The 25,392-nt window shown below is 45.4% G+C and overlaps 1 protein-coding gene across 11 annotated transcripts in view; it reads right to left on the bottom strand.

The window, feature by feature from the left end:
* Positions 1-25,392, bottom strand: part of nfixa (nuclear factor I/Xa) — a 130,262-nt gene that overhangs the window by 66,734 nt on the left and 38,136 nt on the right. For 9 of the 11 annotated variants that reach the window (XM_086120095.1, XM_086120102.1, XM_086120103.1 and 6 more), the window contains one exon: positions 20,482-21,013. In XM_086120095.1, coding sequence (XP_085976221.1) covers positions 20,482-21,013 — 532 coding nt within the window. Of the gene's footprint in view, positions 1-20,481; positions 21,382-21,565; positions 22,182-25,392 lie in introns of those variants that run through there. The other 2 variants (XM_086120100.1, XM_086120094.1) reach the window with 2 other exon arrangements.

Genomic DNA, 25,392 nt, shown 5'->3' with positions numbered 1-25,392 from the left:
TTTCAACCCTCTCATCAAAATATTAATTAGAACCAAGGTGTGCTATATGTGCCAAAGGATGCAACGTGGCTCGGTGGTGCCCCCCCCCCCCACACACAAATAACACACGTCAAGAAATGAAAGTTGTTGGGAATCGGAGCCGTGTTAAATTAGGCTAACCGCATATTTACAAACAGTGGGAGGAGGAAAGCTGCCTGGCAGTGACTCATTAGGCACTCTCGCACTTTTGACTCTCCACCCCCCCCCCCTCTCCCTCTCTCGCACGCTTTCTCTCGGTCAGCCGCCCAAGTGCTCGGCCACAGCGAGAAGGTGGGAGATGACAGGGTGTGGACAGAATGAAAAACACACACATGCATGTTGGCGGCACATGAGTGCGAGTGACCGCATAAACAAATACATGTGTGCGCACATTGCGCACATGCACCCGGGCCAATTAAATGAGCTCATTTGTGCTGCTATGGCACGATGAACGCCGTCGACGAGCATGTGGGCCACGTTGAGGAGAAAACCAAAAATGTAAAAATCGCAGGAAAGTTGCAACATTTACAGAAAATTCAAATATTAAATGAACGTTACGTAACCCTCGAGGAAAAAACAAACCTCTACGTTTCACATACAGTATTGAATCAAAATACATTTTATTTGAAGTGATTTATTTTTGGGGGGTTTGTTTCATTAGAATTATTTAGTCATGAAACTTAATTTTTTGAGAAGTTCTAAATGGGGGTCTGAGGGGGGGGGGGGGTCAAACCAATAGAAACATTATAGTATAAAAGAGTTTTCTTAAATTTATCCTACACGGCCATTTTTTCCCCCTTTCAGTGTGACCCTAAAACTCCATCGTCGAACCCCCCCCCCCCCGCACCCCCACACACACACATAAGTGGGCTTGAAGGAAATGGCTCCAGACAAAAACAGTGTTTAACACAATATTTGGAAATGTTTTTCAATTCAATGCATGGAGGCGCCAAAGAAAAAGAAAACTTTTGGAATTTTTTTTTGCCGACATAACACGTCAGCATGATGGCAAAGAGCCTTGTTGTAGCTTCTTGGACATCAGAGCAAACAGAGGCACGGGGCCTTAAGTGGAAATACTGTTTGCCTGGACTTGACCTTGGTGGGGGGTGCATGCATCTGTGTGGTGAACCACATCAAAGAGTGACTAAGCAGCTCAGTTGTTCTGACCTCTGACCCCGGCATGCTCCGAGTGAGAGTGAGAACACACACACACACATCAGAGCCACTGAATTTACGAGGAAAACTAGACAGAACAGTGACATAGCAATTTGTCTCGTTAACTTTTATCGGGACCGTGAATGGGGCTGCACAAGTGAATCATTAGAGCACATAAGCGCATACACGCTTTAAATGAGTCACATGCTTCTTTTTGTGATGGAAAGCCATCTTTCATCCTTAGGAACTTGCAACGTCTGAAATGTGACCTGTCCGACCAATTTGGATTTTAATGGTGACAGAAAGGACAAAGAGCAATATCCAAATGTAGTTTATTTTATTTACTTGATTGCAGACAGTACAAGGTGGATATGAAATGTTCATTAGCTAAGAGGCCTTTAGTTGTATTAGTGCATTTTAATATTAATCACATATATCGATGGTTAATGTTTCTCCACAGACAACCACTAATTTTTAATTTTTTTATTTAATATGGTTTAAGCTTCAGCCCACCTGTAACCCTCGTGAGGTAATAGAAAATGGAGGGATGGCAAAATCACACATTTATAAGTCCACTTTGAATCTAAGCAAGGACCGATTACCAGTTTCACAGTTTGCCGTGATTTAAAAAAGTCACAATTTCAATAACCATGAAAAGTTGTCTGTCGTTGGTAATGTGATTTTTTTGTTCTTATTTTTTTAGTTTATTTTTTTATTTTTTGAGGGGACGTCAATGCAGGGCACAATTTGACTCTCTGCTTGCAGAATTGAGTAAATGTGCCGCCTCTGAAGTTAATTGCCTCCATTTAACTTTTTTCTTCCTCCTTGGAGAGGGCGGTTACGCACCGAGGAGAAGTGAGCAAAATGAAAGAGAGTGTGAACATAGGTACTTTTTTGCTCGGAGCTTAGTCCTAAAAAACAAACAACAAATAAAATAGTGCCAGCGGGTGCTACTTAGCCCAAGGACAACATGACTCGCCCACGGCTCTGTTCTAAAACTGACTCACCAGTTATTGGACACAGTTATTGATTTATTCAAACTTATCACGTAATACATGTTTCTGTACCTAACATTTTATATATTTTTTTAAAAAATAAAATACATTGTGTTCAAATGGGAGGAAAAAATGTTTAAAAAAAATCAACAAAAAAAAAGGTCAAGTTCGAGTTTTAATTTTAATATCGTGATATCGCACCATTTTTGCAGCACCTCAAATTCTGCTTTAAAAATGCAATGGACTTCTATGACACTTGCGAGTGACGTAGCTAAGGTAATTAAGGCTACCCGGAGGTACCACCAAGGCAAGGAAAGAGATTTTAATTTGGGCTGAGCCATTTATTTATTCAAGTGGACGACACACCTGGCCATCAATTGGGGCATGGCATCCATTAATACAGTATATTTTCTTTGCAAAGCGATTCAAGTCCCTTCACACATGCGAGTGTGTTTTAACAAGTTTGTAAATGAATCACTTATTCGTACATGTGCGTGTCTATACATGAATAATTATGCGCGTCACAGCTGTAATAACTCACAGCTCCCTGCATTTGAGCTATGCCGCCACGGTCCATTAAAATGCTCTTCCTACACACACAGAAAAAAATAAAAAACAACCCCGAAGACATTTGGTTAGATGGCACATGTGAGAGACGGTATGAATTCCCCAGCTGAGCAGCTAAAGGAGGCCTCGGATCATCGTGGGCCCGAGCCGCTGCCTGCAGTTGCAAAACATGGCGCCTTGTGCGAGTGGCGACAGCACAGATGTTTGGACAAGTCAAAGTGCGCCCTGTGCCAGTTTGTGCGCAAATTTATTATCTCTATCGTTCGGGTCACTCCGCGGTCTGGACATTCTGTGCGAGTGTGCATACAGTCGAGTCGTGCTCGCGCATGATGAGCGTCTACGTGTGTGTTGTATGTGCGTGTATATAAAGCAGCCCTTGACAGCCATCGGGCACGGCAGCAGCGCAGCCGGTGTGTTTGCATTGGCAGCGAGTCAGCATTCCACATTCCTATGCGATATTCAGCGCCGCGACCTCAAGAAACCCGCCCAGCGGAGGAGCTTGCTCTCTTTCCCCTCCTCGCTTCTCATCTTTGCCTCCTCCGCCTCGCCCTTCTTACATTTCACCTTGAGAATCTGTCTCACCTCCCTTCCTCATGTCCTCAAAAAAAAATAAAAATAAAATAAAATAGAAATAATCCCCCTTAATCTTTCGACAGAGCGTCAACTGTCTGCTCTCTGTGTACATATTCATGACTCAAGATGTGTTTTTCTACTTTATTGGGAACTCCTTCTCACAGATGAAGTATAGTACAGTCCACCTCCTTCCTTCCTTCATGCTTGAAGCTTTTGACTGGAAGCCATCATCTCGGCACAAGTTCAAGAATAATATAATGGCACTTTCCATATCGCCCCCCCCCCCACACACACACACATACACCTTTAGCCGTGCCCTTCCCACACACCTGCAGAGACGTTTCACCTCAGATGAACCTCCGCCCCGGGCGACACGTTTCTCCCTCCCTTCCCGCACACCTCCGCTTAGCTTGATCTGCCACACACACTTCAATTAAAGCACACCTGCCACCACAAGTGGGAAAACTACAAAAAGGGGGAAGCCCAGGGGAAATATGTGACACAATTTACTCTAATTGTGCTTAATCGATAACAAGAGCAAACAAAGAAAAATAGCTTCTTCGTTTTAAAAACCTGTATCCTTGCATTTAAACAGGAACAGTGCGCACGGGCATGTCGTTTTCCACAGCTACAGTGCGTTGTGGCTCAGTGAATGACATTTTTGAAGCAATCGTTAGCCCGCCTGTACGCTTTCAAAGTATATAAAGGTACCTTTATTATTATTATTAGCATGAAGCAAGAAGAATGTCATTGGACAAAATTGGTTTTGTTTTAAGTGTCAGTTTCACAGTAAACTTCAACTAGGAGTGACAAACAAACAGCTTGAAGCAAGCACACTTGAACTCTTATCTGAAGAAGTGTGCAAATCGAGCGAGGACAAGCGCGAAGGAATGCCTTCAGTGTGCTTCAAGATGTTTAAATGTGTTTAAAGTGTGTGGGGAGGTGTAAAACCATTTTAAAAAATGGATTTCGTTTCAAATGTTTTTTTTATGCACAGTGGCGGGTGATCACTGTTATGAGGACAGAGTCAATTTGCAAGGCTGAGAGGATTTGAAATCCTCATCAAGCAGTGCAGTGCAGCGGCGTGGGGTTTAAGTGAGGTGAAGACTGGAGCAACCAGTCAGCCCTCATCTTCACGCCACGATGACAATTTACTCTATCAGCAGCGCACCTTTATCCAACGAGCCCAACAAAAGATTCAAATCCTCGAGGCGTGGCTCAATTAGCAACCACACATACCTGGCAGAGACCAAATCATTTGCAAACGGCAGGAGAGCACTTCCTCCACATCAAACAATATATTCCGCGACGCTAGTTGATTTCCAAGAGATGTTGGCTTGTTCTAAATTCATGAGTTTTTATGCAGCGTTAAGTCATCACAATCCGTTTTATTGGCCAAGTATGTAAAACACACAAGATATTTACTTTCCCGATTACAGGCTCGCAATATGGTGAGTGTAAAACCTTGACGAACCGGACGACTCTTCTCATTAAGCTTTAAACATTCTTAACTGTCATAAACATTCAGAGAAGTTAACCACTGTTAAATGAAACTAAAATAAAGTAAAACTGCTCACCACTTGAAGAGGTCTGACTGACACATTATTGTAGCGGTGCTTTTTCGTTTGGCTTGTTATGAAGTGTTGTATTGGGGTCTTTCGACACACAAAAACTAAAGCAAAACACAGAACTGAAGCTCACAAAATTGGAGCCGAGGTAGCTGATTTTGGGTGGACAGGGCACGTGTCGACAAACATTCGCAGTCATTCGACATTCACACCTATGGACAATTTAGAGCCTTCAACTAACCCATAAAAGACATTTTTGGAATGCGGGAGGACGAGGGGCGGCCCCGTGGTCAACTGATTAGCGAGTCAGCGTCACAGCGCAGAGGTGCAGGGTTCCATTCCGTCTCCGGCCTTCCTGTGTGGAGTATGCATGTTCTCAACGTGCTTGCGTCGGTTTTCTCCGGGTAGTCCGGTTTCCTCCCACATTCCAAAAACATGCATGGCAGCTTAATGGAACACTTTGTCCCCAGGTGTGATTGTGAGTGCAGGTGGTTGTTTGTCAACAGTTGCCGTGCAAGTGGCTGGCAACCGGTTCAGGGTGTCCCCTGCCTACTGCCTGAAGACAGCTGGGATAGGCTCCAGCACACCCCGCGACCCTTGTGAGGATAAGAGGATCGGAAAATGGATGCATGGATGGGAGGAAGAGGAGTACAGCAGCGGGGGAGTACACCTACGCAAGCACGGGGAGAACATTGCAAGCACAACACAGGAAGGCCGCAGCCCAGATTTGAACACTCGGGCCTCAGAACTGTGAGGCAGATGTGTCAACCACTAGTCTGACATGATGTTTCGCATGAAGCCGTTTGATTTTTGAGGCAAAATATTCCAGAAATTTACTATTGAAAGCCAAACTATAAATTTGGGGCACGTTTGACATTGGAGATTTCACTCAAAATTCATACATGCGTTTGTGTGCCTGGTGTGTGTGTGTGTGTGGGGGGGGGGGGGCAGGGGTCGAAGGGGTGGCAGTTCTGCGCGTGCACCCATATGTGTGAAAGACTATGTGGGAGTGTATGTGTTTGTTACGGATTAAGAGCTTCACCCCTGGACCTCAAAATTAGATAGGAGATTAGCATTACACATCCACCACCTGGCATTTTAAGCCGCGCCTTTACAACAACAACTTTTAATCAACAACAGACACACATTTGCCACGTACAGTACCGCGGTTGCTTCATCCTCCTGCTCCTCTTGGTTCGGCAGAGAGACGCCGCAAAGGCCACAGAAAGGGCAGCTGTACGGTGGCGTCTGGAGAATGATAAGAACCTTCTGTATTCATTTAGATGAGCCCGTATGGGGGCATTGCTAACCTTGCGCACAAGGCAAGGATTTAGCATGAAGACTGACTTTTACTTGGCACGAGACGGAAGAGATAAGACGCACGGCAGTTGGCAGCGAGCTTAGAGGTAGCATCCCATTAACACCCGTGCGAAGCGTTTACTATCCAAAGAGCTATGCTAGGATTTATTCATTATGTCAAGCTTAACTAATCCCCGCCCCCCCCCCACCCCGCCTTTAAAAAATTGTCAACACTAGGGGGCTTTTTCTCAGTAGAGGTCAATGTTCGAAGCCTGACGGAGGGGTGCACCTGAACCACGCAAACATGCGGTCTCACATTGGCTCAGGAAGTCGCCCTGGATGCCAAAGTCAATCATAATTTTTAGTTTTTTTACGAGCTGGATTTCACTGCGAATCGCCTTTCTGATCAAAAGATAGACACATTAAATCCAAGATATTGAAAATATTTTATCTGCTGTATAGTTGCATTTTGAGCTCATTGCTCATGTCCAGCATTGATCACGCAGGCCACCCTCACCCACATTCAAATATTTGAAGAAAAAAAATAAACGTTTATTGTTGCTGAGCAATTGAACGATGTAATATCAATGCTAACCACAGGTTAGCAAACCCCGCTAACCGGCACCTTTTTGCCAAGGCTGAAATTGTGAAATTGTGAAGAAGAGTGCGTCATGGCCACCACCAATCTCAAAAGTACACAAACCACCGTGATTTAATTTTCTTTTTCTCCTCGGTTTGTTTAAAGTGCATGAGGATTTAGATTCCTCATGTCCTACAGCAACATATTCGACACAGAAAAACGCTTACGGTTCCTTAAAACGGACAAGCGGCCATCGTGATGGACTCACCTAAAGGAGGGGACGCATCCAGGACCAAGTTTACTCGGTAGAATCACAGTCAGTGGTTATTTGTTGTAGTTGAGCAGGTGTACTCTACCATATGCATTTGAATTTTTTTTTAAATTGTGGCCATCATTTTGGCTGCTGTAGCTCTTTGTTCACAATATTTATCAATCAAAGCAAGTTGAAGTGAAAGCCAAAACCACTGAAAGTCAAAACCAGCAGCACTTCAAGACTGTTTCCAAGATAACAATCAACCACAAATTAGGAGCACATTTCTCCAATTGACCATTCTGTTACTTTGGCTGCAGTGATTTAGTACTGGTCCTAAATAAGGTGACAGTTAAAAAAAGAAAAAAAATAGAAGGGAAAGAATGACTGTTCAGAGGAGCACATGAGAAAGAGGAGAAACAGCTCAAAGGAGACGGAAAGAGCAAACTGAGGAGAGGAGGGTAATTGCAGGAAAGGCGGCTCATTAGTCTGTCACGATCCTCAATCCAACCCCAAATTTCAGGTCAGGGTGAATACAAAGAGACTGCAAAACCATGCAAAAACTTTACGATTCTCTACAGTCCAGTGTAGTCACTCGAAAGAAGAAAGCTGTTTGACTCCTTCCCTTCAACTTTCTACCTTGGGCCAATTTACAAAAGCTGGCAGCGCTGAGCGCTCACAGCGCCGTCATACATCACACACCATATCTCCTTGCACACCTCGCATGACAAATGCACTGTTCGCCTGCCACGAGCTCCACTCCACTCCGGAATCTGGAAGACACGCCGACTTTGTCCTCGCAAAAGTGAGAGAAGAGAGGAAGGCGCTGCAAACAGGCATGGCAATGGTTAACAAACCCCACGGTGCGGGAGACAATCAAAACACTGGCGCGATTAAACTGCTCGTAAATCCGTCGGCAAACGGGCTTGTTGATCTGAATCCCAGCTTAGTCAAACGCTGTACTGGTACTCTCATCAAATGGGAAGACCTACTGCTGCAGCGATTGGCCCTTGACCTATCACGGATACTGACTCCGGCTCCCAGGGAACAAGGTGATGAGATTCCCATTCCTTTCCCGCAGAGTCGATGTGTTGCTCCTCACGGAAGCAAAGGCGACGCGCTGTGAGGGGCCATTTCCACAACAACGATGGAGAAAATAAGAGCGCTAATAGCAACATCGTCAGATGAGATCAATTTGGACTTCTTCAGCGGGCGAATTAGTTGAGACGCACTCAATAGCGCCTGTTCTGGTTGCAGCCAAGTAGTGCACTCCGATTTGTCTGAGTGATGATAAATCGAGTTTATATGGCGCTTCTCGGGAGACTCAAAGACACTCGACAGCACAGTCTCTCAACAGTTAAATCTCAGATTTCCGTCGCAGACGTCTTCGTGCCCGATCAAAATTAAACATTTGCAAACATCTGCTTTTACTTTGGAAAAAACAATGATCAACATCTTTGCCTATTTTCTGACATTGTACAGACCGGGACGAATCGATTATTAAAGTAGTTGTTCGTCGCAGTCCTAAAAATTTCCTTTAATAATTAGCTATTAGTAGAACACTATATTCATGAAAAATATAACTTTAGTGAATCTACAGCTTTGAAGTACCTGTGATGTGTTTGGACCCAATACTTGCAAAGCAGCATGTTTTCCAAAGTATTCGTTGAAAAACTTTTTTTTTTTTTTAAACACATAAAAAAAATATTAAAACCACAAGGCAAGAAGGTTAGTTGTGAGAACTCTGGCAAGACAACACCTGGCAGAAGAAAGATTCTCATTATGCTCCATAGTGAAATAGCTGCTGCCGTTTTACCTGAAAGCACAAAACAGTTCCCAAACCTGTACTGTCAACGTTGCATCCAGCGCAGATGATGAATGTGTTTTTTTTTCTTTCTTTCTCTCTGCGCATACTAAGTGACTCATCACTTCCACACAGATCGGTCATCAAACCATATTTCCTTTACAGATGCCACATCACATATAAGCTTTGACAACACACAAAGAGACCAAACTGTGCCGGTGGATATTTGCATAGGCACCCGACATATATCGCGTTTGCTCATATATTGTTCACTTCAAATGCACCCCCATGTATGCTGCCTGCCTGCCTTCCTCTCATTCTCTTGTCTGCCTCATGTGGGAGGCAGGACTGGGCACCAAGCCATACCACATCAATATGCGTACTGGTAAAATGCTTAGCTGCAGTAGCCCGGGCCTGAAGCGTTGGCTAATTCGACCGGCTACAGCGGGTCACGTTCGCTGCTAGTTACTCAACAGACATGATAGTCAGGGTTAGGGTCACGGATGGCCTCGCACTAGCAACCGGCGGCGGCGGCGACAGACCATGGATGCAGACAGCACTAGGCAGTGCCACCCTGGAGGCACCTTGGATTCTACCCAGGCAAAGGATCCCTGGGAGCCACGGTTGCCATGGTGCCAGCCAAATTTGGGTCCAATAAATGTGAGGGGAACAGGCGGCAGTGGGGTTGGCGGGTGGGGGTGGGTGGGCACTTCGGGGTGGCAAGACAAGAGGACAGAGAGAAGGGGGAGGTTGCCGAGTGGCATGGCAACCCTAAAATCAACTGCAAGTCACATAAAGGAGCTGTTTTGATAGCCAGCCATGAATGAAACGATGATCAACTGACATTTTTTTTGATAACTGCCAAAGGACAGACAGTCGATAGAACCCGCATGCTGGATGATGCGGATAACATACAAAGGAAGCTCTCTCTGCATGTTGAACCAAACCCAAAGACTCACACTAGTCTCCCGCTTTCAGATCAGTGGAATTTCAAGTGATGGAGAGCAGATTTTCTAAAATGCCCGACAAGGCCACCGCGCTCAACTATGTTGTGCTCTTAAACATGAGCAAGTTAAAGAGCAGAAGAATTGTTAACATTTGCAATCAAACGGGGCTTCAATGAATGCACTGAGTGAATTAAAGCTTTTTCAAAAAAGTGCCACTTCCTTGGCTTCTGTGCCCTGCTCTTCCATTCACGCTCCGCTAAGTGGTTTGAAGTAACTCCGGCTTGATCCTCACATCCACCAATTAAATTAATTGAAAAGTTTGTCAGGGGGAAAAAAAATGCACGAAAAGACTTCTTAACACGACAGGATGACGTTTTGAATGACGAGCAGGCAGCTGCGCTGGAGAACTTTGCACAGCGGCTTACTGCAGCCGGTTCACCGGGGTGTCCCTGGGAACCCAACTCAACTGCTTGCAAACATTACGCTTTCACCGGAGGGGGTATATACATCATGCATAGTAAAGACCTCTAAAAAAAAGTAGTTGTGACATGTGAACATATGTTTTCACACGCACACTTGTGCGCAGACGTGCAGACGCTTTGCCAAAAGAACACAAAACCCTGCGCTGCTTCGCACATCGTCATTGGCCCATTCTACACCCCCCACCACCCAATCCACACTCGTGATAAAGAACAAACAAAAACACACTCCCCCCCATCTTACCCTACTCGTTAAGTCTGCATCCACCTTCCATCTGCTCTGCCCCTCCCTCAAAAATAAAACACAAACATTAACGAACACACACACACACACACACACACACACACACACACACACACACACACACACACACACTATAGCCATTCCCCACCAAGCTCATCCTGTTATCTAAACAAGCGGCATGCTCTCGTCAGCGCCACTGGCTTCCTTTCTGTGTCTCCTCAAGAGAAAAGAGAGACTCTCCTGTTCACACATGAATGGCGTCTTTTGATGGAGCGCCGAGGCCTTGTTTACCGCCACTCCATTTATTTACCGTTTTCAAGTCGTCATTGAGGGACTCTGCTTACCTCCTCAACTCCCCATTCCTGCCCCCTCCCCACAGTCTCACCGATCTACACCCCCCCCAATCACATGTCCCTCCCTATCCCGTTTCATCCCGCTTTCTTCTCTGCGTCTAGTGTCCTAGATCTGTGTCCAAACTGATTTGAAGCTTACACAGATGCATGCCAAATTTAATTCTCTGCATTCTGCTGTGCTTCTCGGCGAGCGTGCTGATTCGCCGCAAACACCCCCCCCGCCACCGAACACCCACCCTAACACGGCCGTCTATCTTCTATAAACTGCTTGCTTTCTCGCGGTGTCATCAACATCAAACGGCGTCCTGGTGATGCTCCACAAACTAATTTTAACTTTACTGACAAGCAAAAAAAAACAAAACACATAAACAGCCACGACAAATAGACAGTGTGGAAAATTGAATGACTTATCATACAGTTGAATGCCCTGCAAGACGAAAAATTTGGAATTCATGCGATTTAATTTTTTTATTTTTTTTAATAAGTACACCTCAAAAGTCAAACAAAACTTGGAAGTTGACCAACCATGCATAATAGTACGCGAAACATGAGCAGGTCCGTTGAGACTCTGTGAATAGATGAACTCCCATAAGTGCGTTTCAGCAATACCATAACACGCCACAAGGTGACAGCATCGCTTTGCAAGCGCCTTCGTTTTCTCTCTCCATTACGTGCCAGACAGGGGTCTACAAATGGTGAGTAGTTTTACTTTGTTTTAGTTGTTGTTTTAATTGGTTCTCGAATGGGTAACTTCCCTTGGGTGCTGGTTTACATGAAAATGTTATTGGAAACATTGGCCTGAACCGCCAATGCCAGGAAAGTGTGAGCTGGAGCTTATCTGAAGTGAATTGGGGTGAATGGCAGGGCTCACCCTGGACTGGTCGTCAACCAATCGGGGGCTCACATGTCGACAAAGCCATTTCCACTAACATTCGCACCTATAAACAATTTAGAGTCTTCAATTAACTTTACATATATATTTTTGGAATGTGTGAGGAAGATTCAAACCCGCCACCCACAACTGTGAAGCAGAAGTCCTAACAACTAGGAGACTGTGCTGTCTCACTATTTGATTTTGAAACAAATGTTCGCGAGTAAATATTGCATGTAAAAAAAAAAACCCAAAAGTTTTTTTTTTAATAGGAGGGGAGGGGCGACGTCCCAAAGTCAAGGCTCACAACCTCTTGATAGCCGCCATTCAAGAAAAACACAGATAATGGTCCTATTGAGCACTAAAATGTTTGCACTTACAAATTATTTTACATTTTTCTGAAGCGGCAAAAAGGACTCCTCGGTGCTAATGATGCGAGGGGAGGGCCTTCGTTTGAACCCTAAAGAGGAATAAAAGAATAGGGGAACGTGTGAAAGAGGAACCTGAAAAAGAGACGAGAAGAAAGCGAGGATCAGAGGGAGGAGGTTGGCAGGGAGTGTATCTGAAAATTTGGCATCTTGCAGACAAGTGATAGCGCTGTGCCAAAAACAGCCGACAACTCAGCCTCTCACTTTCTGAACATTAGACTCTTCTGCTGTGTTAAATTTGCCCACATCATTTTTTTTTCTTTACCATGTCAACCAAATGTGCAAAATCACATAGGAAAGATTTTTTTTCATCACCTTTTTCAATAAGAGGCACATGATTTTAACCATTGAATTTATGGATTTGAAGCGTGTCAAACTTAAGGCGGGGGGCTATTTCTGGCCCATGATATCATTTTATGTGGCCTACTGAAGCAAGTAAAATATGCCCACTTTTTTTTTTTGCCAAATCGAATTCTTGTTCTCATTATTGTCGAATATTCTCGCAGAAATTGCATTTTTTTCCACTTTTAACGGATATTTATATATATATATTTATTGCCCTCTTAACATCCATCCATCCGTTATCTGAACCGCTTCTCCTCACATCAATTGGAAAATAGCTAGCTAGCTCAAATTATTTACTTGCTACTACTTTCCATGCCTTCTGATTTCAACTTGAATTTGTTCTTGAAAACATCCATCCACCCAATACCTGAACCGCTTTATCCTCACGAGTACAGTAGCGAGCTAGTCACAATGTGATGTGATTATCCATTTTTGCCACAGTCAGAACAACCTTCTTATCTACCAACAACAAAAATGAGTTTTGACACCTCTGAATTGTAGAAGAACTATTTTGATTGTGAACGTATTTGAGTCTGACGGGAGCAGCCAAAGCTTGGGCTTTTTTAGGGCGCAGCCTTGGTGAATAAGCTGTCCTCCATGGCTCTGCTAACCCTGGCAGGCCAGCCTGATAGTGAGCATTACCCATCTCACTCTTTTCCCCCTCCTCTCCCGCTTCTCCTCCTCCTCCTGTCTGCCTCTGTTGAGGCCGGCTAACACTCCTGAGTGGCTATGTGGATTTTGGGGACGGACACATTACACGGTTGGAGCGGCAACAAAAGGCTGAAAAGAGCCGGCGCTGGGAAGACACCGTATTAATACAGACAATACCACCCCCTCGTTGCTTTTGACTCCCCCCCCCCCCCCCCCCCCTGTTTTTCCTTGCTCTCTCTAGGCTTTTTTTTCCAAATTAAAAACTGGGGGGAAAGCCTATCCGGCTAAGGTCATAACTTTTTTTTTTTTTTTTAATCACGCTTAGCCATGCCTACACGCATTTTTTAAAATTTGACAATCGTTAAGTGTTTTAACGTGTAATTAAATCGAATCAGCACATATTAAACTGGGTTCCATAGTGCCTAGAAATGCCCTCACGCAACATGAAATTAAAACATTGTAAGGCAATTAACTAAATGAATAATTCCCACCCCAATGGAAATGTATCACATTTTGTTATTATAGATCTAATTGAACGCCATTAATCTTTGATATAATAAATACGAAAAGGCTTTCGGGAACTCAAATGTTATTTCATGCAATTGGAGCTTTAATTCTCAAATGGTGACTGTAGTCTTTGCGTTTCGATCACCAGAGGAGGAGAAAATCGTCTGGAAAAATGAAATTCATAGCATTCATTTAGCTGGAATAGCCGTCCTCCATTAAAAAAAAAAAGTATAACTAAAACATCTGTGAGCCTGGCCTGAGGACAAATGTGGATGTGACAACTGAGTTTATTCAAACTGACAAGAAGATTAGAGTGAAATGGATTTTAAAAAAGAAAATTGCAAAACAGCAACTGTCTGCCCGTTCTACCAATATGACCGACTTGAAATTCCTCTAAAATAATCTTCTGCATATCAGCAAACACGACACAGAAACAAATGCAGGTGTGGTCTTGTTAATCTCTCTGTGGCTTTGCAGTTTGCAGTGAGAGAAACGAAAATAAATTCGCGGGGTGGGGGTGGGGGGGGGGATCACACAACTTGTCAGTGGACAATTAATCCGGAGGCTAATGACAAAAACGTGTTCTGATTTTTCTTTTCCCCTCATGTGTGTTTGAGTAGTCGCGGTCTCATGAGTTGAATAATGATCCTGTGGCTTTTCGAGTGATCGAAATCCGTCCTTTAACGCAAGCCTCAATTCAGCTTGTGTGTGTGTTGGAGCGCACAATCACCCAGCAAAGCTTTGGCTTAGACCGATCCCGGGAGCAGTCCAAATACCAGACTTTCTCTTCCGCGGCCAAAGGCAGCAAGAGAAGACGCTCCCTTTTCTAACGCCTCTTTCTCCCTTCTATCGTCACCTCCCGGTGGCGCGTGAAAAGATGGGCGGGCCCTGGTAAACGAAGGCCGACGGGCAAACGCTCACTGATGCCAGAGCCACTCTGCATGCGGAGGGCTTTGCGGGCCCGGTTCCCACAGCACGCAAGACAAAAGCCTCAGACCTGACTGACTACCATTTCATTCAGTGCACACTTTCACCGCCGAGGGTCATCCTGAGCTGTGCCCGCACATACAAACAGAAAACGACACTTACGCACATGGACCAAGAGACTCGTGTGATGTCATGGGAGCCAGAGAAGGGATCAGGACGTAATTAACAACAGATTACTTTCACAGAGAGGGGGGGGGGGGGGGTAAGAATACAAGTTTGACAAAACAGTGGAGAGTTGTGGAATCCATAAGAAAACTCGCACCATGCTGTGAGCAATTCATCATTGTTCGCCAGTTAGAAGCCGCTTCGGCCCATTTTTTTGCTCGTGTTGCGGGTCAAAACTGTAATGCCACGGCACGTGGGCAAGGAGAGCCCACGTAAGGAGAGCGGGAAAAAGCAGTCAGACACATGAAAACACTCCAAAGGAGCTGCTGCATCCAGAAACTCACACTGAACTAACTTGCCAACCATCAACAAGCTACTGAGGGAGCTAGGCCGCGCCCCTTCAAGGTACACAACCAGCAAAGGAATACTACAGTACGCTAATTAATTTAATTCCAGCCTCCTTGATGATGTTGTATTATGTTCTTATGCATCGCAGCGCTATTTTTACACTGACTCTTATTTATGGCGCGGTTTTTGCGTGCGCAAGAGGGCACTTGATTTCAGAATCCTTCCTGTGGTCAGTGAGTCAGGGGTCTGGCTTCAGTGCAGGGGGGTTTCTCCGTCCACGCGGGACTCCGGCGCGAGGGAGGCGGGATCTGGCAGCGCAGAGCGCGCAGCGAGGAGCGGTCACGGCACAAATGGCACGGTGCGCACATTTCACACTTCCCTCGGAGTGACGGCAAATTTCCTGTGCTGCACTCTCTTTTCTTTTTTTTTTTTTATTGGAAACACATTTGAAACATCTTTTTCATAATCACGCTCGCGGAAGGAATAAAAGAGGCGGACCGAGTTCCAAAGTATGAGTAAGTGCACTGAGCTAACTTTGGGCCTGACAAATGCTTTTTTAATCTCTCTTTCCATGCTGGGGCAAATGATAAATGTCCTGGCTTTTAATCTAAAACAGCACAATACGTATATTGTTTTATGAGGCAAATCAAACACATTAGGCCAAGCAGTAAATGGATTGCTGTCGTGATACTACACGCCCACCTTCGCAGGCGTCAGAGCTCACTCTCCCAGCAGACACTCATTCATTCGTTCATTCACAGGAAGCGCGCCAGTTTGTGGTTATCATGCAGAACGTTGGCACTTGTGGGCCAAGAGATCGCTATCGCCATTATAATAATAACAGTCTGAGTCTTAACGAGAGCGCTCAGTAGCAGACCTCCAACCGAGGCCGAACAATAACACCAAAGGCTTGCGCAAGGAGATTCCTCCCTCCTTGTTTAGTACAAGGAATTGGCGGTGGACGGCCAGCGAGTTGCTTGCGAGCGAAATGTCAAAAAACAACGCAAAGCATGGCCATGACTAAGTCATGGGAAACGTAGACATGGGAGGAGGGGCTTGGTTAGTAATAATAACAACTACATATCATTAACCTCATAACATCATTGCCCAAGTCATACTTGAGCACTTTCAGGAAACGAGAAAGAACACTTTTTTTTTTTTTTTAGCAAGTACAACACAAGGATTCTTTAGTGATTTGGTAACAGGAAGTTAAAATTTGACTTGACAATTTTGCTATTAGGATAACGAGCCAGACAGAAGTCCACCTGGAGCGGCTGGGTCATGAAACCTATTTGGGGGAGAAAAATAAATACTTTCAATTACAACGAATTATATGCATTTAGAATTTCTAGAAGGGCTAAACGAATTTGAAAAGTAATCCAATTATGTCCCTCACCTCCTCCCCTCACAATTATTGCTTTTAGAGGTCCTCTTCTAGTGTGTTTTCTTAACAAACACAAGCAATAAATTCATCTGTATCAAACAGTGGTTATCAACCTTTATTGAGCCGAGGCACATATTTACCACAGAAATTTTTTTTGCGGCACACTACTTGGCGAAACCATTCACCAAAAATGGATACACGGGTTCCCTAAGCACCTTCCATCATCTCGTGGTGAGATGCTTGTTAGAATACATGGTTGGCATAGATAAATTCTTTTTTTTTTTGGGGGGGGGAGAGGGGTGGGGCATAAATCAAATTTCCAGCCAAATCAAACAATGCGACACTCCAGACGATCTCTCACGGCAAAGGTAGAAAAATGCGCGTTCACGTCAGAGTTCGTTCAAAGTCGCAAAAGTTTGCCGAACGTTCGCTAGACGTTAGCCAACAGTTTTAGTGGGGTTTTTCCTCGTTGCAAGAAAAGTGCAGGCGAACGTATGGCAAACATTCGCCATCTAGACTCATTCTGCTGCCTTCAAAAACACTCGCAACTGTTCGCCGTTGAGTGGTATCGCTGTTGAGTTGCAGCCCGTCCCAGCTGGTTTTGGGCAAGTGTATACCCTGGACTGGTCGCCGGCCAGTTGCTAAGCACATGTAGACAAACTGCCACTCACCCTCACATTCGCGCATTATTATAATACTTGGTAAGCGTCGATGCGAGAGCTTTATTGACGTGTGCATTGCGAAACGTTCGTAACGCACTGCACCTGGTCAGTTTGCCTCCTGCGAGGGCTTCACACACAGGTACACTATTGTCGGTCTACACTTCAGCTTTGTGTATTACAAAGAAAAAAAAACACACACTTGAAATCACCGTGAAGATTCTTTGTTCATCTGCTGTGTCTCCCGCCAGCCAGCGTTAGAGTGACAACATTTCAAAGACATGTTGCCGTTTATCGGAGGTGTCTGAAAACACGAGGACGTGTGCCGCGTATGACGGCGCCGCAGTTTGTTCTGTCACGGCTGTGGTGCTCCATAAAACAGAGAGGGATCTCGAAGGCTGGCTGACTGTCTGGCTGAGGAACAGCCTGAGAAAGCCTGACAGAGAGCCCAGAGATTCCCCGTGGCAGCTTTTTGCCACTTTGTCATAAACAAAACACAAGACGTCTTTCTCTTCTTCCCACACCAAGCGGGCTCGGGCGCTGCCAAACGGAACAATCACTATTGCAGCCTGCTCGCTCCTTTCCAAAGCGCGCTCTCGCGCTCTCCCGCTCTCCCGCTCGCCGTCTTCCACAATATAAACAAAAGAGATGAGCGGAGACTTTACCTCTGCGCGAGCAACAATGAGGGCCATGTTTAAGGAGACAAAACAACAGTGTGTACGGGATCAAACGGGAGCGGCAAAGGCGGACGCCAAAGCCCGACAAAATGCAAGGCAAACAAAAAACAAACAATGAGCACGTCGTGTCATTCATGGCGCGACTGAACCCCCCCCCCCCCCCCCAAAAAAAAACAAAAAAAAAACACGAACGTAAGAGAAAAAACACGGGCCTTCAAGAGTGCTGGCTCACGGATACGCTTTGGCGACCTGACACTTAACTGGAGCCAAGCGTGATAAAACGGTTGACCTTCGGCCAGGCTCGAAGACAGCGGTTTGCCCTTTGTCTTTGCTTTCATCGCCCCTCCGGCTCTCTGAAGGCCCCAAATGTTCTCTCCAACTTAGGCTGCTCTGTCTGGAGGAAGGAAAAGTGCTGAGGCACACCGCCGTTAAGCAAACAGGAGAGCGAGCACACGGCGAGTGGACATTACGAATGAGCCGTGCACCGTGAACGTCCCCCCACTAGGCAGCCGCGTGCTGACCTCGCGCACTAAAAATGGACACGACTTGTTTATCTATGTGCGCATGTATAGAAAAGAAGAAAAAAAAAAGATCATTTCAAGTGCTTCTATGGAGCAGCGCATGTAAACGCATATCAATTATCAAATGTTGGGGTGAAAATAAATGTTCATCACAAGCAATTACAATTGTAAGTCATGTGTTTGTTTTAAATGATGATTAAAATCGTCACATTTAACAGCAGGCACTCTGATACGTTTTGAATCAATTTTTTGTAGTCATTCAGAAACTTGAGCTGGCCGTTTTCAATGGAAACGATATTTTAGTATTGTACACATTGCGTAAGCTTTTTTTTGGGAAAAGTGATAAATAAATGCAGCTAATTGAAAGACAACAGCACAGATAATTAAATAGTAAAGAGTGGAATTTTACTCAAAAATTGTTTAAAAAAAATCATCCTCATTAAAACTGGGCATTTGGAAAAAAAATTAAAAAGCGATTTCGTCATGCGCCACAAATCGACCCACACAGAGCGAAGCTGCCAGAGTTGCGAGGTGTTGGCCTGGATTGAGATTGTGGCTTAATGCGAGTGTGTGTATACATGGAAGACAAGAGGATACCGAGAGGAGGCTGTGACAGCATAACTAGTCATTTGTGTGTGTGTGGTGTCTCTCAGAGATAGATGCTGGTCGACACTCATGCGAAATGCCCCCCCCCCCGAAAAAAAAATCCAGCTGAAATAATATTAGGTCACGAGCCGGTGTGTTTTTAGAGGATTTGGCTGTGAAATGTGCTTCATGTGTGCATGCGCATGTGTGTGTTGGAAAAGCACGACAACACAGCATAGTATTTTGACTGTGTGTAAAATGGCTGCATGGGAAGCTACGGCGAGCGATGTTTGGCTGAACGAACATGCACGCGTGTGTGTGTGTGTGTGTCTGTCTGTGTGTCTATCCATCATGACGGCTACGATACAACACACTTTGGCTATATCAAAATGTATCGAGGATGGTCTTTGGCTGGTATGTGTGCTGTGTGGGTGTGTGTATGCGACTAAAACCATGTTTGGACAAAAGTGTGAAAGTACGCGACAAAGATGAGTTGTTTGGCGATTCTTTTTATCTCTTTTTTTTTTTTTTTAGCTGTGTGTTTTTGTACGGGTGTGAAGGTGGCCGTGTGAGTGCTGGCTGTGTGTGTGTGTGTGTGTGTGTGTGTGTGTGTGTGTGTGTTTGGCAGGCAGGTCCAAGGCAGCGCAGGCGTTCAGGCAGACGGTGAAGGCGGCAGCAGCCTGCGGCCTGAGAGCAGGAGACTCGCAGCTCTCTCTTTCTCTCTCTCGCACACACACACACACACACACACACACACACACATACACACACGCACACACTTCTGGGTTGTGGCCAAATGACAATCCCTGGCTACAATGGCCTTATCAGCACACATGCAATTTCATCAGAATTGGAAAAAAAATGTTTGAAACAGCTACTCCCCGTTGTCTCACAAACATTTGCAGTGGCGATGATCATATAAAAATATGCAAAAGTACATGCGCGCGTGTACATACGCACACACACACGCAAAATAAACTACGTGTTTATATAAAGGCGCGAATGCTTCACTTGGAAAAAGCAGCATAGACTTGCCAGGGCATGTTGGACCAATGCCCTCTACACACACACACACACACACACACAACTACTACATTTGGTTCTACGCTGCCGTGTAAACAAATACGAAGCAACAAGGGAAGCGAGGGAAAAATATTACATGATTAAAATGTGAAATTATGTTCACAGGCTATTTCGATTACATTTGCATTATTTATTATGCAGTCATTAGATTATTTTAAGGCTGTTTAGGCATTTAATATCAAACATTAGTATGAATGAATAGGGCTTATTGATCTTTTTGAAACCCATGACTTTTTGTTGTATTCTTCTGCAATAGAAAAATGATCATGTTGTGTATTGTATGTGTGGCATTTCTAAGCTATTCGAGTGCTGGAAGTTTTCGTTTTTAAGGATGCTCAAGGCCTTAATATTGGAAGGCTCTGTGGACACCATGCTGAAGGTTTTCTAGCACATGCTCACTGGCATGTTTATGTGATTTTAGGAGAAGACGCCCCTATTTAGGTTTTCAGCGTTCGTCCGCCCTGCCATCCCACGAGAGTTGCGGGTTGCCCCACGTACCTGGCGTGTGGACGAAGTAGGCCAGGTAGAGGTCCAGCTCCTTGACGGACACCCCGATGTGGTGCGGCTGGACGCACAGGCCCGGGTTGGTGCACTGCGGCGACTTGACCAGGCGCTCCCCGTCCGTGCTCTCCAGGGGGCTGCCTTTGAACAGGATGACCATGACCAGGTCCAGCCGCCACACCTTGTCGGCCTGGCGCAGGCAGTCGATGCGACGGATCTTGCCCTTCTGGTCGGGGTTGGACAGCACGCAGCAGGGGGGCTTCTTCCCCGTGATGGTGAGCACAAAGTCCTCACGGAACTCGGGCCGGATGTCCTTGCGGAGCTTGGCCAGCAGGCGCGAGGCCCACTTCTGTTTGATCTCGGGCTTCTCCCCCAGCAGCTCGTCCTTCACGGCGCGCTCTTCCTCTTTGGACATGCGCTTCTCGTGCTTCTTGAAGTACTTGCGCTTGCGGGCCTGCAGGTTGAACCAGGTGTAGGCGAAGGCGCGGACGTGGGGCAGCAGGGCCTCGATGAAGGGGTGGAATTCATCCTGGATGAGGGAGGAGGACGGGGGGAGGGCGGAGGAGGAAAGGGAGGATGGAGGGAAGCAGGACGAGGAGGGGGAGAACGGGGGAGAGAAGGACGGGGAGAGAGGGAGTGGGGGGGAGGACGGGAAGAGAGAGGTGAGGCAGTTAGCACCGGCGCGCAGCATGGAGGAGCGGCGCCTGCTCCGTGCGAGCGGAGCGAGGGAATGAACGAGAGGCGCCGAAATAGAGAGAGTAAGAGAGTGTGTGTGTGAAAGAGAGAGAGAGAAAGAGAGAGAGTGCCTGACACTCTCTCCCCAAACAGACATCACATTGACAGAAATACTTTCAGCATAACACTTTAAGACAGGTGACAAATAATTCATTAGCTCATCTTGGCTGAATTTCAAACACGTTATTGTATACATCAAAAGGAAAACAATTGTAACGGAATCTTTTTTTTCCCCCCCATATTGAAAAAAATATTTTCACCACAATAAATATCCAATTAACAAAGCACACACACACACTAATGTGTATATATATATATATATATATCAAAATAAAATGGTAGTTACCATTTTTCTCTTTCATCATAAATTGACCCGGCAGATTGCAAAAAAAAAAAAAAAAAAAAGGATTTGTCAATCTGCACTGGAGAAATGGGCAAATATTTTGAAAAATGCAAAGTAGAACGAGGGACTCGAACTGTCCAGTGAAAGCAGCAAAAAGTTAAAAAAAAAAAGTCGAGGGGCAAGGTGTAATACCAGCAAAGGAACACAGGAGGTAGTGTAGCAGGAGCAGGAGAGTTGTTGTTCAAGAGCACAGCAGAAGGAGAATGTAAAGAAGTTCAGGAACTTCTGTCAAAAAAGGCTACCAGGATAAATGCAATGCAAGTAAATAAGTGCATCAAGTGGATCAAATTGTCGAAAATGTTGAAAAATATCTTGACGGGGTAAAAAAAATAAAATAAAAATAAGCAACTCTTGGCAAAGCGGGTAGAGTTCAGTCGAATCGAAAAGAGAGAGCTGGACAGGGGAGTGAGCACAGAGGAGGTTTAAAAAAAAAAAAAAAAAGTAAAACAAGAGGACGGAATCAATGTTGGAAGAGTGCGCGCGACCGCTGGCAAACCCGAGTGCCGCTTCTTTTTTTGCCTTCTTTGCCTTCTCTCTCTTCCTCCTCACTTTGCTCCTGCACCCATTGACTGAAAGTGTGCCAACATGCGCAGGGACCACCTATTTGGCACCCAGTCACGGGCCGCCCAGCCAATACGCGCGCTCGCAGCGTCGAGGAGGGAGGGAAGAGCGATGGCAGGGGCAGAGGCAATGAGGCAGGGGCGGGTTGGGGGTGTACGCTCCGTGGCTGGCAGAGAGAGCGAGTGAGGGAGAGAGAGTGCGTCATTAGCCAAATAGTCGAGTTCCAATCTAGTGCAAAAAGCCAAAGTCCAGAGGATATAACAATTTTACATGCGTCCAATCTAGACACCACCTGCCGACTGAACCCCCTCACCCCCCCCCCCCCCGCCACTGCCGCCATCCCCATCACGACCCCCAACTGTACGCCCGCCACTCCAGAAACACCCCTCACCCCCGCCACACTAACCGCTCGCATTACAGCACCCTGGCATGGCATGGCATGAGAAAACACAGGCCCAAAAATCCCACTAGACCCTGAGACCAGCAGCTGCTCCCGGATTTGCCACACAAACAAGGAGGCGAGGAGATGGAGGGGCGGAAAGGGGGGTGGGGGGGTGAAAATGCATGTCACCCCCACCCCACATACAAACACACACATGGCTCCCAACAAAAAAAAAAAAAATACCATCCACAAACACGCTCTCCTGTTTCAAAATACGACAAAGCGGGTCTCTCAAAATTTTGACGGAAGTGGAATGCGTGCACAATGAATTGGCGCAGTTGATCATGAGCAATGGTGCAAGCTAACTGAAATGCCTCATTGTGCGTCCCATGCGGCACTTGAATGTTATCATGTAGTGGGCCTTCACATTAGAGATGCTTGTAATCGGACCGCATTTTTATTTCCAAGAATTATGACGATGACCGAGGAAACGGTCAGAACAAACAAGAAGCAGCTCCTAACCAAGTACGTGGCAATCACTACGTTTCACACTCGCGGGCTGACCCATATGACTGCGGCCGCAAGGGCAGAATTTTAAAATACTACAAGTCATTGAATTAAATTTTATAATTATGAATTATAATTGCAGTTATGAAAATAAAGTTCAACTGTGACATGAATGAAGTAATATTTTTCCCTCGAAAGTTGCAATATATAAGAAAATATTTACATTACGTTTCGAAACATTGCAATAGTACAGTAAGAAAAAAAAGATTACATGAGTAAAGTTTTAATATGAGAAAAAAGTTTGCAGAATTGCAACATTTTGAGGGGGGAAAAAAAATTGCAAATAAACATGCTAATCTCAAGAATTTTGTTCAGGACTTGACTTTGTTCTCATGACACTCCAACTTTACTTCTCATAACTTTTCTCCTCGAACTTTGACATCTCATTTTTTTTCTTTCATTTTAAAGCAGCCTCCATTGTACAAATGACCTAGCCGAGACTGGAACGTTTAGCAATGTTTCTTCCTCCAATGTTATTACTCAATGAGGGATTACAGAGACATGACTCGGAATCTCGGCAAGAGGAGCAGCTAACTTGTCAGGCGGCAAACATGAGGGCGCAGGCATTTCATAGTGGGGCCAAGCTGTCTGCCGTGCAATGGGACCGACCGCCTGTGTGTTTGTGCGTGAACACCTTACAAAAGGCCAGAGTCCTCTACTTGGCGCTGGCCATCATCGGCACTAGCCTGGCCCGCTCCCTCTGTGAATGTGTGGACGACGAAAGGCTCCAGTCCGCTGACTGGCTGGCTGGGGCCATGACTGCTTGGCTAAGTGGTTTGCTCGTGAGCTGGCAGGACCACATAGCTGACTGGGGAAGGCGCCTACCCCATCTGGACCGGACTGAGATGGCATGGGTGACGATTCTTCGGAATAACATATGTACGGTGGATATAAAAAGTCGTACACACCCCTGTTCAAATGTCAGGTTGAGGAGGAATAAAAATATGAGATGAAATTAATCATTGAAAAAAAAAATTCCACCATTAATGTGACCGATGACCATTGAATTTTGAAAAAAAAATTATATTGCGTACGTGGAATATGAGTAAAATCCATTGGTTTTCTGTCCATCTCATTTTGCCACTTGCTGTTGACTAAAAATGATATCACAGTTGCTGCGATCTCAGGTAACAACCAATTATGGCTCAGCTTCAGAAAACAGCTCATAAAATCTCAAACACACATAGCTAGCTAGCGAACTAGATCGCTAGCTCGCTCACTAGATAGATCGTTAAATAGATAGATCGCTGGATAGATAGCTAGATAGATAGATAGATAGATAGAATATTTGGACACTTTCAAATTCCACCACCCATTCGGGCTTCCCGTGTTTGCCCAGGTGGTAGTTGTCTAGAGCCTAGTGTGGATCAGTAGCTTGGCATTAACGAGAGGGCTCCTCTTATCTGTGCATGCCACACTCTGTGTTTCACTCAACGTTGACCTTTGTTCCGCCGGCCAGCCAAGACAAGCCCCCCCCACCCTTCCCACCCCGACGGGGTCCACCTCCCGAGCGAGAGCCGAGCCGATGCTTGAAAGGCAGTGAAAAAGCACCTGGGAGCTCTCAAAAGTAACACAGAGAGGAATATTGAAAGACAGCGTTATTCTTTCTACTTTATGAAGCAAACAATTGCACCAGTAATTTGACAAATTAACTAGTGACACCAGTATTTGGTGTCAACAGAGGTAGTGTGTTAAAAGTAAGGTCTAAACGGGGTCTTACCATGAACTACATGAAGACCTGTCAAATGAACATTTAGAAATTCAAGTGTGCCAAATGAGCACACACTCCGTTGAAGGTAACATTTGAAAACCAACGTGTTCACTGCAGCGTTGATGTGTCCCTCACTCATTGACACCACTTTACGATGAAATCGTTACGAATAAAAACGGTGTAAAAAGTAAATAAACACATAAATACGTCATAATCCCCCCTCGCGTTTGCTGTTCGATTTACTCAACGTGAAATAGCGCTGGCGGTGTTTGCACTGACCTGCAGGCACACAACGTGCCTAACGGCCGCTCGCCCCGATCAACGTTCGGCTCGTCATTAACTAAAACAATAACAAAATGTGTCATTTAAAACGGAAAACGGTGGAGGGGCGGGGGGCAGAAAAACAGAGCCCGGAGAGGAGTACGTCCTACTTGTCTAATTGTGACAAGTGCCAATATTAATGACCACTCTTGAAACACAAAATGGAAACGGTAGTTTAGGGGCAAATAAAATACATTGAAAGACTTTAATCATCGCTGCATGTTTTTT

The sequence above is a fragment of the Hippocampus guttulatus genome, chromosome 9 (assembly GCF_054856545.1).
Source record: "Hippocampus guttulatus isolate MCC_2025c chromosome 9, RoL_Hgut_1.0, whole genome shotgun sequence".
Classification (NCBI taxonomy): Eukaryota; Metazoa; Chordata; class Actinopteri; order Syngnathiformes; family Syngnathidae; genus Hippocampus; species Hippocampus guttulatus.
This window is presented reverse-complemented; position numbering and strand designations above follow the sequence as displayed.